The 14278-nt window shown below is 47.6% G+C and overlaps 2 protein-coding genes across 8 annotated transcripts in view; one reads left to right on the top strand and one right to left on the bottom strand.

Annotated features, from left to right (window-relative positions):
* The window catches only part of SYNDIG1 (synapse differentiation inducing 1), a 51764-nt gene extending 41708 nt beyond the window's left edge, over positions 1 to 10056 (bottom strand). The window contains exon 1 of the mRNA XM_054629821.2: positions 9918 to 10056. The gene's annotated coding sequence lies outside the window, so the exon portion shown is untranslated. The remainder of the gene's footprint in view (positions 1 to 9917) is intronic.
* LOC143693627 (uncharacterized) lies at positions 9297 to 13952 on the top strand. Of its 7 annotated transcripts, none has more exons than XM_077176105.1 (3): positions 9297 to 10623; positions 10718 to 10827; positions 12414 to 13952. In XM_077176105.1, the coding sequence occupies exon 1, from the start codon at positions 9530 to 9532 to the stop codon at positions 10541 to 10543; it is 1014 nt and encodes a 337-aa protein (XP_077032220.1). In that variant the 5' UTR covers positions 9297 to 9529; the 3' UTR covers positions 10544 to 10623; positions 10718 to 10827; positions 12414 to 13952. The 7 variants fall into 7 exon arrangements, 6 of the variants coding, with proteins under 6 accessions (XP_077032220.1, XP_077032219.1, XP_077032214.1 ...); XR_013181539.1 differs by having other exon boundaries at positions 10124 to 10262; positions 10544 to 10623; positions 10718 to 13952; XM_077176104.1 differs by lacking the exon at positions 10718 to 10827.
* Positions 13953 to 14278: the final 326 nt, after the last annotated feature.

Here is a 14278-nt window from a genome sequence, read left to right as displayed (position 1 = left end):
GGGGACAGAATATAAGAAAATAAAGATAGTGTAGAAAGTAATCTTACCCCTAAGGAGCTGCAGCTGGGCCAATTATCAAAGATTAGGAACAGGCCTGACTTTACCAAGCCAGAGCTGCAAGAAAGGAGAAGAAAAGTGCTACAAAAGAGTGGGGTGGCTGGGTGAGAAGGGCACTGGAGTCATTTGGCTGCTTTGTGAAGAAGAAAGAGTCCAAGCTCTGAGGAGCTGCCCACAAGAAACACCAAGAAGATATGAAACTTTTGTGATAAGGAGACAGCAGTGTGGAACCCCTGCAATAAGATGGCAACAGTGAGGTCAAAGGCAATGAATTGAAGGACTCAAGTCAGCTTGTTTTCTATACAGTCTCAAGAGAAAATAGAGCCCCATATATGCGCACACCCTGATTTAGTTCTCCAAATATAGCCATTCAGTTCCCCAAATATTGCCCCACTCAGGGAGGCAAATTCCCCACATCCATAGGATGAAGGGAAGCAGATGAGGGGAAATGTCTTGGTAGTGATGGACCCCATCAAAGAATGGCTTTGGAACCTGCTCCAGCCTCCTACAGGTACACAGCTGTCATCCTGGAAACAACATCCCTTTCCTCTAAACACTTTGTATAAACATTTTGCCCCACTCAGGGAGGCAAAGAACACCTGCCCCACATCCGTGGGATGCAGGGAAGCAGACAAGGTGAAATGTCTTGAAAGTGATGGACCCCATCAAAGAATGGCTTTGGTGCCTGTTCCAGCCTCCCACAGGCACACAGCTGTCATCCTGGAAACAACATCCCTTTCCTCTAAACACTTTGTATAAGAGATGGGGAAAAAAACCAAAAAAGATCAAAACAACAACAACAAAAATCTCCTAAAAGAACCATTTTCAGTTCTCAGAAATCTGCAACTGCAAAAGATGGGCAGGTGCTGTGTTCACCTGTCAGTGTCCGTAGCCACCCTTTGCCCTTGGCAAGTGCTTTACTATCCTTTGAAAACCAATTATTTTCAGCCTGAACAATTTCTCACCAGGCTGTTTGTTTTTTTCAGGTGTAGCCAAAGGCAAATGCCTTTTTAAATACTTATGTATTGGCCACAGGAACTGTAAATTCAGGGGTTTGTTTCTGGGCATGAGCATAAAAATTACAGATGTGCTACTGCCTTCAAAGTTCTTCGTATTAGATCCTCTAAGACCAAGTTATTAATGCAGGATTACCTGTCCCCATTGTGCTGTCTGGAGGAAACCAAAAATGAAATACACAAACACATAAACATATGTAATTTTTTTACTCAATGCTTTCTATTTCCCTTTTATATCAGACAACCTCTAACAGAGCAATGTCCAGCAAAAGCCCAGTATTATTTCCTCTTAACTCCAGACTCCAAACACCTTCAGTCTCTCTTTTGGATGCAAGAGGTATTTAAACCACTGCTAAGAGCTGTTCTAACGCTACCAATTAAGCAAGAAACTTGTTTAACACACACGAGAGCTTGACCCAGAGCGCTGACATGCTTACATTCACAGCACTTGGTTTAACATGCAGAGGCCCCATTTTTATTGTGTTGTCAAGTAGTTCAGTGCTTCTCTTAAGTGAACCAGCAGGAAAGCTACAGAAGAGAAAATCCACCATGGTGGGATCCCATGGAAGTTCCATGTGCAATCCAGGTAGCAGGAGCATTCTCCTGGGCCTCCAGCTGCTTGAGCACAAACCTTCCACTTCCTCCTCCCAAAGAAACTGCATGAAAGTACATCCCCATGGGCAGAAGGTGAGAAACACTCATCAGCTAAAGAGTAAATTCTCAGACTTCGCTCAGTTTCTCCCAACATGATGGTTGATGCTACACTCCCTGATGTGTAACACCCAAAAAACTGCAAACCCTCTTGCAAACACTCTTATTCCTGCCACCTGACAAGCAAAGTGAAGTGGTCAGGAGGAACATGCCACAGATGTAGCAGAAATTGGAGAAGACTCACCAACCAAACAAATAAATACCCTCCTAGAGAGATGTATGAAGAGGTCAACACTTTGTCACTGCATCAATGGCTGGAAAACTTGGGTCATGCCTTGCACCTGCCTGTGGTCACATCATTTCAGCAAAGTCTGCCTTAAGCAGCACTCAGGAAAATGCCATTTTAGGGCAGTTTTATTGCATGCCTTGGAGCTGCTTTGTTTCTCAGCCCTACCATGGATCTAAACATCTATGTGGCAGGTCCTTACCTTCTGTGCATTTCAACCAGCCTTGTAAACCAATATTGGAGATTCTGAGTGACACTTTCCCCTTGGTAACGGACAAAAAGTGGGAAAAAACATCCAAAATGAGGCTCGGACAAGACAGGGAGCATCCTTCCCTCACAGAGCTCCTCTGAAAACAGGGATAGTCCATTGCTCAGGACGTCCTCCCTGGAGTCCCACATAGCAGGGCAGGCAGTGTGCCTCAGGGAAGGTCAGCAGGGAGATGTGGATGGCAGCATGCAATCAGGGTAAATGCTTTAACCCCAGGTGCTTTTTAATCTGCAGCTGGCTGCCTGCCCTACCAGAGCCTGACCCAGTGTTCTTGGCCCTGCAAGAGTATTGCCTAATGGGAAGAGGCTGATGAGACTCGTGCCTTTGCAGGATAATACATTAAGAGGGGGGAAAAAGAGAAATAAAGAATTATATCAGTATTTCTCCTGAAATGGGATCCCCCAAGTTGAGATGGAGGTGTGACAGAGAGTGGCACATGGTCACTTAGGGGCAAAAGGCACCTGTGCCAGTGGCTCAGAGCCTTTGTCCTGCCTGCAGGAACCCCTTGCACATGGATCCAGCCACTCCACTTTCACCAGGGGCTCTCATGGACATGGCCTGGGCCAGGCTTGCAAGCCTGTCCTAAAATTAAGATTGCCCCAGTTTCCAGGTTCCCTGCAGCCCAGAATCCCTGGATGGCAGTGCCAGAGCAGGTGACCTCTGACAGACCACCTGAGGAAACTGGGAGGGTGCCTTCTATGCAGGAAGCCAACATTCAAAGCATAAAAAAGCTCTCATCACCTATGGCCACAGTGAGGTTTCAGAATGATGTTGACAGGAAAATGAAATTCATCAGAGCTCTTGAAATAAGAAAGCTTTTCAGTCTGCTCCAAGATGCATAGTTAATTTTAATTGGTTGGATTCAGGTTTCTTCAATTTTTGCATGGTTTTAATTGTCCCACAAATCACTCAGTGGCACTGAGGCCAACCAGAAATAATTCTGCATTTTTATACTTGAGACTGGAACCAGAAGGAAAAGCCAAGTTCAAGTTATTAACAGATAGATATATATAATCAATATATCAACCTTCAATCTAATGTTTACCCTGGGGTTAGACATTTTTACCCCAGTCTAATATAAAAAGTGAGTCCATTAATTACTTTACCCTTCACTCTTTCCAATTTCTTGGATTCCCCCCTCCTCCTTTCTTATTTTAATAAGAAGCTGCAAGCAGTGCCAAGATCTCTAGCCTGCAATGCTGTGGTTTATTAAGCTATCACTGGTGTTACAGCAGAGCCCAGCTACAGTGAGGAGCTGCACTGAGAGCCACGCTCTGCTGGGTGTTCTGCAGCCTCCTGCTATGATGACAGTGCCTGACAAACTAATTAAGCACAGGGTGTGAGACAGAGAAATGCCAGCTGTAAGGAGGGCAGGGAGAGAACAGCTAAATGCTGTGCCCCAGGTTTGAGCAGAAGCCAGCTCTGTTACTGCCCACCATCCCAAAACTCCTTTGCTCTCCTGGGACCTGGCAGGATGCTCCTTTCCTCCTCTCTCCATGGGGCTTTGCACAGCTTAAGGGCTCTTCAGCCTTCTGGAGACCCTCGCCAGGCACCCAGTGTCCTGTGTGAATAAGCAGTTGGGAAACTCTGAATGCAAACCCCTGAATTCTGAGCAAGCCATAGAGTTGAAACATTGGGCTGTGGCTGAGCAGCCCCAGCCACCTCCTCAGAGCAGACCAGAAGGACATTCATGCACACAGACCAAGCACCACCAGCCCAGCAGACTGGTTTGTTGGCAAGAAAACTGGAAGGTGAAGGCAAGTGAGGCTGAAGGCAGAGTCCCCATCTGCTGTCAAAGCCTGAGGCTGTACCCTCTGCCATTCCCTGCAGATCTGGCAGGTCATCAGCCAGGAAGAAAGCATCAAAAACTCGTGTGCTTATGCATGGGGCTGCTGGATATTGGCAGAAACCTTTTCCCCATGAAGACAGTCAAGCACATTGGGAAAAAGCTGCCCAATGAGGATTCGCAGTCTCCGTCCTTGCAGGTTTTGAAGACCCAACTGAATGAAGCTCTGAGGCTTGTGGTGTGATCCCAGTTGACCTCTCGGAGCAGGAAATAGAGCTGCAGACCTCCTGAGATTCCTTCAACTTGATCATCCCATGATTTGAATCCCTCTGATCCTTACAGGTTCCCACCTGTCTCCCATGCTCCCCAAAAGTACTGCTCCCAAATCCCTCAGTGATGCTCAATCACCAGAATGGCAAGAAATGGTGATAGTGACCCTTTGTGCCACCAGCAGAAGGTGATTCAGCCCCAGGATTATCAGATTCAACAAAATGCCCCTGGGTTTGAAGCTGGTTTCCCCTCTGCCAGTGCAGAGAAAGCAGAGGGGAGAAAGCTCTCTTGAAGAGCAGTCAAGGCCCTCATAAGTTGCAGATTCCCTGGCAATGAGCTCTCAGGTAAGAGGGAGTTTCTAAAGCACAGTGCAATAAGCTTCAGAACGGTTTGAGGCATTCCAGACATTTAGAAACTGCAACAACAAATACAGACCTTATGCATGAGAGAAATCACAGGCAATGTATGGATCTGGAGTGCTGATTACAAAGTGAAATATTTAACAAAATGAAGGAAAAAACCCCTTTCCCACTTGTATTTTCCTTCTTTGATTTAGCCGGGCTTATTAAAGTAGGTTTTGTTTCAAGGGAATGCTGTATTTCAGCAGCTGGAATTCCTTTTACTCTATTAAGTAAACTACAGGGAGTTTCGCAAGGCAGTGCAACTTACTCACACTGGGAAAATTAGGAATGCATGCATTAGTGATAGCTAAATGTTTCATTGCTAACAGTGGAATTAAAAAGACCTCCATGCTATTTTAGTATTACCAATATGCAGCAAATCTGCTGTGAGATGTGATCTGTCCTCCTAAAAACCAGGAACTTGGAGAATGGTGAAATGCCCAAGGTCATGTCAAGACAGAGCTGGAAATAAAATCCAGGTCTCTTGATTGCCTGTGCAGAGATATATGTTAAAACAATTACCATCTGCATATCTGCCTGAATAATTGATTGCTTAATTCAGTATCTGAACTAAAGAATGGAGTGGGGAAGAAAGGAGGAATTACCTTGTGTTGACCTAATATATAATAATGTTATTCCTGCAACAAAGTATTTCCTTTTGAGCAGATGGAAGTATTTTGCCTGAGCTAAAATGAAATGCAATGTTTCATTTATTTATTTTTAATTGAACAAGCTGGCCCTTAATTCACTATGCCTCAAGTTGCCTCCAATTAAAAAAAAAAAAAAAAAAGACACATTCAGACTTTTCCAGCAATTCTCCTTCACAACTCAAATTTTTCAGCCTTAGTTCTTAGTGGGGTTCAGTCTGAACTCACAACTTTTTTCATTCACAGCACTTTCCAGATAATAAATAACTAATGACTAAGAGTATCTTGCTCTGGTGTTAATAACCCTGGGTGGCAGGCACTGGTGTAAAAGCACCTTGACACCTGCACCACTTCTGGCAATTACTCTGCAGAGTGAAAGTAGTCAGAAAGTCTGGCTGTGTTTTTCCTGCTGTGTTTTCAAGAGGCTCCCCAATACTGCAGAGCAGGAGCATCCTATTCCAACCCCCCATTTCAAACTGGGGAGATTGAGCCATGAGGAGCAATTCTTACTCTAAGAGCTTCCAAAAGAGAAGTTGGAAGTCTCTCCCATGAATACCAACATCACAGCATCCCCTGGCCCTCTTGCTTTGCCTGCTGGCTGAATCCTGTGCCTCTCCTTGGACCTAAAGTCCCTGTTTAACTTGTGACACAGACAGGAGCACCCAAATGTGGATGCAGGACTGGCCCTGCCAACTCTCTCCAGCCTCATTCCTGATGGGCAGCCAAGCCCCCAGAGCCCAGTTCTTGCACACACCCTGCTCATCTGCCTCTGCTTGCTTTCTCACCCTGCAGGCAGGGAGCAAAGCAGGGCAGGACACTGCCTCACACTCTCTCTGCATGTAAAACCCCCAGTGCTGTGCTCCAGGCTGGGCTTGAGGTATTCCTGAAGCACAGATGGGAAGTAAAGAGCTGACACAACAGGAAGACAGTGTGCTGGTGCAGACTCGGTGCAAAATGGAAGTTTCTGTCCCTCCTGCCCCAAGCAAAGCACTCCAGGGCTGTAAGTCACTTTGCTAGAAAAACACTGCAAAATTACTGGAGTCAGTTCATCTGGGCAAGGATGATTAGAGTAAACAGATGCTTCTGGGGCCATAAAATCAGCTGTGCTCCATAAGACAGAAAAATTGCAGAGCCAGGACTATACCATGGGACAAAAGCCTTACAGAGTAAGTGATTTAGCCACGGCAAGAGTGGTAGCTGCAGGCACACAGGGCAGGCAGGGGAAAATGAAGCAGCAGCATCAGTGGGGCATAGTTTGACCTTTACAGACCTTTATTAACCCTACACTCACCCCTCCCTGCAGAAACAAAAATGGAAATGAGTCATGCTGATGCCTATTGGAGTCAGGGCATTGTCTGAACATGAAGAAAAGCCCTGTCCTCTTTGTTCTCTGGGAGGAGAAGGGATATAGGACCTCAGGGACTTGTGTATGGGAGGCACAGCCTTTGGGCTGGCAGCATATCCACATCCCAACCTTGCCTCCATGATTTTGTGAACCACATGCAGCTCACATGTTGAGGAAGAGAGGAGATTGCTTTCCTGCAAAGAGCACAGGGATAGGAGCTGGAAGCTGGGTGGGTGACATGGGGACATCACCCACTGGGAGAGGACTGGATAAGTCATTGCATGTGGGGGGCAGCTGCTGTGGGAGATGTCCTGAAGCAGCACACTGAGCACAGCTGCCCTGCAGCACCTGACACCAGGCTGGGTGCCTTTCCTAGGTCCTTTCTCTAGAAGCTGAACTGTTTGATTATGTCCCATGCCTGGAAGTTTTCTGGTTGGATGGGTCCTGAGCAGCCTGAGCTAGTGGAATGCATTCCTGTCCATGGCAGGGGGTTTGGAACTACTTAACCTTAGTATCCCTTGCAACCCAAACCATTTTATGATTCTGTCCTTTAGCAAATACCATTTTAGAGTTCTTTGTTCTGCCTGGGGATTTTTAAGGTGTCTGAGCAGTCAATCAAAGCACACAAACCCCATCAAAATTCAGCCAGAATTATGCCAACTTGATGTGAACAGTCAGTTCATTCTTCTCGTGCCTCTGTGAAGCCTCAAAGCATAAAGACAGAAATGCAGCACAGATTTGGAGAGTTATTGATAAATGAGGGAACTTTGCAAATTCAGGTTTTATAGGGACACACATGCACATACATATCCATAGGGATGCCAGGTATAAAACTGGCACTGCTAAAGGCATGCATGGACTCACACCACTCATGCACTGCACCACTGCTTCAAAATGCAGTCTTTGCTTGTGCAGTGAAAACAGCCAGTTTGTCACTCTTCTGATTTTACAGCACCAAAATTGAAATTACAAAATCTTTTGATTCTCAGGTGCTACAGGTTAGAGCAGCCCCGCGTGAATCCTCAGGGTCACAGGCATCTACATCTGAAGAGGAACATTTTGCTGTGACCCTATTATTCAAAGTAGTTTCCAGCTTTTTTTTTGCCAGAGAAAGGGCACTCAGAAACAACTGACATGATATCTGGAGGATGTGTATTCAGACACTTACACACAGCCACTCTTCATGTTTGTCAAAGCAAAGCCAATGAACACGCTGAGTATTTTTCTCCTGTGCGCACCTCTGCAGTTATTTTTCCTTTCTTTTTTTTTTTTTCCCCAATTGAACTGTACAAACCATAACCTGTAAAAATTTGAGTCTCCAAAGTGAAGATGACAAAATTTGGGCTCTTAATAGCCACATATGTAATCTGCAATCTTAACAGCCACATGGACAGTATTAAATAACTCTACTAGAAGCATTTTAAAGCTGTCTGCAGATATGAATTTGCTGTAGAGAGAAAAAAAGATAAAAAACCTTATCCAAACACATTGCACATTTTCTCTAATACTGTTCTCAGAAGAAAAAGCATTTTAAACCCTGAGAGCATCCTTCCTCAAGTTAAATGTGTTGTGGTGGTGCCTGTGTACACCAGTACTGCATTACATCTGCATTTGTATAAGGAAGAGCCCTCCTCTGTGTGTGAGATTTATTCCAGAGTGTGTGGCACCAGTGGTGTGAGACATCTGCCTGCCCAGCTAATGAGAGGAGACTTCATTTAATTCCTACAAATGAGTTTATCCTACCCTGGCACGATCTGTAGTTACCAAAACTGCCAATAAAATGTCACCTTGTCCAGTAAAATCAGTCTTTGTCTTAGGAGCAAGGTAATTTGAAATTAATACAGACCATCAACTTGCAGCTACTTTAAAGATGACAGTTAATTAACTATAATTAAAACTAAGTCGTTTAAATACATGAATGTAGGAAAGTGTATTCTCTGTTCTGACTGCTTTGTAGGATACACAAATATCCCCCTCAATCTGCCAGTTAATGCATCATCTTGAGCTTAAGACCATCAAAGCATCTTTTAATTGTTGCTAATGCTCGGTTTACACCAGATTAATATCTAATTAACTGTAATTTGAATATTTAATCTATCTGCAAAGTTTAGATGATTTTTTTTTATTTATTCTATCAGAGGCTACAGCTTCCCTCCGGTGATTTTAAAGGCACAGTTCAACAGATTGCTCTCTGGAGCAACTCCTGCCACTCCTGCTCCCTGTTCTGCCCAGGCTGGGGGGCGTTCATGCCCCACCACCACAGCCAGTCCCACACAGACCCTTGCACCTCTCCCCCTGCAGCACGCTCCAGGCTGGGGAGTGCTGCCCATCCTGCTCCAGGAAGGCTCCTACTCCTGGAGTGTCAGTTCCAGAAAGGTCTCAGTGCGCTGCCAGCCTCTTCCTACAGAAGAACTGACCCCCTGCGGGATGCTTTAGTGGTACCCGGGTACCCCACCCAGAAGGACGTGGCAGGCACGGGGGACTCCCCCAATGTCACCCCACTGCCACCGATAGCGGGGACCACTGCTGCCTCCTTGCTTCAACCATCCCTTTCCCCAACTTAGCTCTCACTGCTCTCAAACTAGACCATGGGAAGGCAAAGAAATTCAGTCCGTCGCCTCTCCGGAGCAGGATAGCGAGGGGAGCGGGCAGCTGCGGCCGCCAGGAGCTCAGCACCTCCGGAGCTCTGCCTGCCCCCGGCTGGGGCTCTGCCCCCGCAGACCCCTGCACAACCCCTCTCCCCCTTCCCTGGGCTGGCAGGGCGGACGGGAGCCGGGAGGAAAAGCTGCCACAGTGCGCTAGATGGGATTCCTCTCGGGGAAGAGGAGGGAAGGGAAAAGGAGAACCCCGCGCGCACTTTCCCTTCCAATGTTCCCAATCTCGCCGCGCACTGGAAAAGCCTCTTCTCATTCCATAGACCCGCCGGGCAAGACCGGGCATGGTAATTTGGGCTTTCCGCAGGGCATCGGGGAAGCACCTCTGCGGGCGGCCCCGCTCAGCCCCCGCGCTTCCCTGCGCTCCCCCGGAGTCCCTCGGCCGCGGCGGCTGCGGGAGCCGCGGTGCCCCCGCCTCCGCTCCGCGCTCCGGAGGATGCTCCGGGGGATGGATGCTCCGGGGATGCGGCGGAGCGGGCGTTTGGTGCATGGCTGCCCGGAGGGGATGGGACAGGCTGGGCTGGGGGGTCACTCACCTCCCTGCAAGGTGACCCGCGGCGCGGTGCTCCCGGAGGGGCGGCTCAGCGCCCGGGCGCTCCGCCCGGCAGCATCCCCGCGGCGGGGGCGGCGGCGGGGACCGGGCCCGGGGGATGCTCAGCGCCGGCGGAGAAGGGGCTGCGCCGCCTGCACCGCCTCGGCGGCACTGTGGGCTCGGGAGGAGGAGGAGGAAAAGGAGGAGGGAGGGAGAGAGAGAGAGAGAGAGGCAGGCGGAGGGAGAGAGGCAGGAGGAGAAGGAGCCCTGCGCGGCAGCGCGGCCAACTTTCCTTCTGCAGCGCAGCAGGAGCAGCCTCCCATCCCTCGGTGTGTAACCCCCGCCCCGGGTGAGTATGGCAAAGCCCTCCCCTCTCCGACCCCCCTCTGCTCCCTCTCCTCCTCCTCTCCAGGCCTTTTTCCCTTCCATTCTCCTCTGTTCCCCGCACAGCCGGGCTCAGCGAACCCTGGCGGGCACCGCTCCTCTCGCCCCAGCCCGGCTGCCGAGGGACTCCGGCACTGCTCCCCCCGCCACCAGGGCACTGCCAGCACCCCGGCACTGCTCCCCAGGACCATGGAGAAGCTCCAGCAGCTCTGGAGAACTTTAAATGTTTGTGTTTTATTTTTATAGCGTAATGCCGAGCGCGCTGCGCTGCGTCCCACGGCATCGAGGGGTGTTCCCCGCTCTCCTAACAATCCTGCGTGACAGGGGTAAGCCGTGCTCATCCACTCCTCTTTCCATCCCCAACAGCCCTGCTAGCCAAGTCATTTGCCTAAAAGCTTCTCTGTCACCACTTCTTTCTAGATGCTTCAACATCCACGGCTCAAAACGCTGCTGGGAAATCACATGCTCCGTTTAGATCACTGCTTCCCTTTGCCTCTACAGGGACAGAGACACGAGGATGGAAAGCCCTGGTGCATTTTTGTTGCCTCCACCTCTCTGGGTTATGGGTTCTGCCTCTCACTGCTTGCTTATCATTTGTTATTCATAGTCCCCAAAGCAGGCATGCCAAATCTTTGCTGAAGGAGAATGTTCAAGATTCAAAGCATGTGTTAACCCACTTGATCCCATCTTAGGGGTTTTCCCCAGCCCTGTTTTCTTCTCTTCAACAAAATTTTATTGGTGTTCCAGACTCACTTGGTGTTTAGTATATCCTAGTGGTACTCACAGAAGATTTTTCTCTCCTTCTAAATATCCCCTGTTCATTCCTGAGTTGATCTGGAGTTCAGGGAGGTTTTGTGTCTTAGAGAAAACAGTTTCTTCCTTAATGTAATAGGCACTGGGAGACAATTCATACATAATCAGCAGAAAGAAATAGCCCCAAATTATGATCACGCTGATTCTCCAGAGTGTTTTTCACCTTTACTTTCTTGTGAATAGAAGTCTCTTAATCACCATCATTATGCCTTTACCAAGTAACACTTTTAGGCCTTTCCATCCTGCTTGTACAGGGACATAACTTTAAGGAGGGGTTGGCTTGCAGCCAAAGGTATTCTGCTCCTACAGTGCAAATTCATCAGCCATCACTGCTACTGATTGGAGATACCAGCTGGTTTGGATGGATGGTGAATTCCTGCTGAAATTCATTTTTTAGGGACCAAATGTATTTGTGAAATAGGGGGAAATCCAAACAGATTTATTGGGATTTTTTTTAAGAAAAAAAATTTCATTTATGCAGAATGGACGGGGGAAGGGATTTCTGGATCATCAAATCAAATCTTCTTGCTTCCAGGCAGTTAGTTTCCTTCTGACACTTCCAAAATAGGGGTTTTTTTTTTCCATAATGTTATCAAAGTGAGATTCAGTGACATCAGGGAAGTAATAATTTCCTCTGCATTTGCCTTTCTCCCTGAACCAAACTGAGCACATTCTTCCTTCAGTCTGGGAACACCATGGCACTTTGTGTCCATGAGGAAACCTGGATTCATTTGGTTTACTTGAATTTTTCAGCAGAACAAAGAAAATCTAAGTAGAGGAGCAAAATCACGATCCAACAATGACAGGGGTTGCAACCACTGCTACAGACCAGGACATACTTCTCCCTTTCTTTTAGTTAGCCTCTTCTCTTCCCCAAAACCATCAAAGAATTTACCAATACACTAATTAACTCATAATAAACTAGTTTTAATTATGCCACTTTCCTATGGCACTACATTTGCCATAAATTGTCCTGTTCCTTTTGCTGGAAAGCTGATGACTGTGCCTGATTTGATTTTTATATTTGCAGCTCACTGGTACCCTGCTGACTTTTGAAGAAAGTTCTTCAAATGGCAACAGAAAGGGGCCTGTGGTGGGGCAGGTGAACTGCAGCAGGCTTGTTTGTGATGTTGGTGGTTTCTCTTCAGGTGCAGCAGCATCACTGAGAGCCCTCCTCAATACCAGGTTGTGCAGTGCATCCTCAATGCATTGTGCCAGCACAGTTCACAGATTCTCATGGCAAGAAACTGGGGGGTTCATGTGTCTAGCAGTGGTAACTAACCCTTTCTTTTTGTTTCTAAAGGTGCTTTCCTCCACAGCTGATGGAGATGCAGGAAAGCTGCTGTGCAGGCAGAAGCACAAAGAGGAGCACAAAGAGATATTTGAAAGGGGCAAAGGTGGGGAGGAAGAAAGTGCACCTCCCTGGGTCTGATGGCTGTTGGAGCAGGGCAGCCCATGATGGCTTGTGAGCATCCATGGTCCTTCAGTGTCTGCCTGTGAGGAACTAGGGATTTGGGAGCCATCAAGGCAGGATGTCAAAAAGGAAATGCCACCTGGAAGCAGAAATGACCAGAGATGTACAAACAGCTTTTCTTACAAAATGGAGGTTTGTAGGAGGCAAAGAAGCGATGAGACTTTGCAGGCATATGTCACTACAGCTTCAGGGAAATCATTTCACCACGAGTCACTGTGAGCAGGGCTGTTACAGGGGGAGTGCTGACCCAACAATTGGCCACTGCCTTCAGTGGAGGCACCCTGAGGAACAGCACTCAGCCCTGATCTTGGGTGCCCTGGGAGCTCTGCACCACAGCCTGGGAGAGCCCTTGGAGACAGAGCTGCTCTGAAAGCTCCAGGGCCAAACCAGTTGGTAACCAGCACAGAGTGAGAGCAGGAGAGAGTCCTGGTCTGGGAGCCACACACACAGTGCTGCAGGAACAGAGCTTTGTGGTAGGCAGCATTCCTGGATTCCAGAGAACCATTAACTGCTGCACCCACTGAGGTGCTGAAATGCTCATGGGAGAGTCATGTTTCACTGTGCTCCTCAGCTGCCCAAAGCCAGAGTCTGGGATGATATGATGCATGCTTAGGACACCATGAGTGAGACAGAGGAAAGGCAGAGCCTTGCAAGTGTGCTGGTGGTCTGTAGGAAGAGCAGCAGCACCACCTATCACCGGAGAGACAAGGAGAGAGGACACACCAGGTGCTGCTCCCCCTGCCTGTTCTCAGTACGAGACTGGAGCCCAGATTTTGGGGATCACCACAGAAAAACTTCCTCTTCATAGCAGAAGAACCCGGCTTAAATCTTTCACTGCACTCCTTCTGCTAAATCTTCCTGTGGTGCACAGCTAGCAGAAGGAGAGGGAGGGGATGGAAAGGTGAAGGTTTTGGAGAAGGGCTGAGAGCTGGAATTTACAGAATAAAAATAATGACCTTCAGGTCTACAATACCCAAAGAACTGCTCATCACTCAGAGGGCACAACTAGGCCCCAGGACCCTGTGCTCCAAGTTGTGCAGGGCTTTTGTCTCATGCTGTCAGTCAAAAATCCTGGCACCAGAATTATTGGTATGGTCTCAACCATATGTAGCTTGATTATAATTCAGAGTGATGGAACAGAGCAATCAGGAAGTAGCCCAAAATCTGTAATTTCTTCTTGCCAAAGGCAAAAAGAATCCAATCCATGTAATTGGATCCAACCCCAAAGGCGTAGCCAGGAGTGCTTTTAACTTTCTGAGAAAGAAAAATTGGTTAGCTGGAATGGCTGAGCTGTGTGGGTGCTGAGGTTCATGTTGATTTGTTTGCTGGTAGTTCTGAAACCAGAATAAAAATGAGAGTTTGGATTAAGCCAAGCTGAGCACGTTTTTTTCTTATTCTGTATTCACAGCAAATCGACAAGCAAAAGATACAATTTTTTGGCTGAGTGAATGATGTAGCTTAGCTCAAGATCAAATATTTCATTGCTTTGAACTCTTTTTTATAAACTGGATATGCATACTTACTTGCAACAGAGGAAAAATCTAAACACAATCACTGTCTGCCTAATTAAACCAGAAGTGGCTGCTAGATATCATCTGCCAGGAGGATGAAGGAGGTCTTTGCATCTGGTGCTAAATTAATTTGGAGGGACCTGTTAGGAAAAGTGGGACAGCACTAACCTTTTATGTATTCCA

Source organism: Agelaius phoeniceus, chromosome 3, assembly GCF_051311805.1.
Source record: "Agelaius phoeniceus isolate bAgePho1 chromosome 3, bAgePho1.hap1, whole genome shotgun sequence".
Lineage (NCBI taxonomy): Eukaryota > Metazoa > Chordata > Aves > Passeriformes > Icteridae > Agelaius > Agelaius phoeniceus.
Note: the sequence above shows the minus strand (reverse complement) of the source record. Positions and strands in the feature narration are given on the sequence as shown.

Bases quoted from the DNA above. Each gene is read 5' to 3' on its own strand.
- LOC143693627 (XM_077176104.1), top strand. From the start codon at position 9,530: ATGGGATTCCTCTCGGGGAAGAGGAGGGAAGGGAAAAGGAGAACCCCG.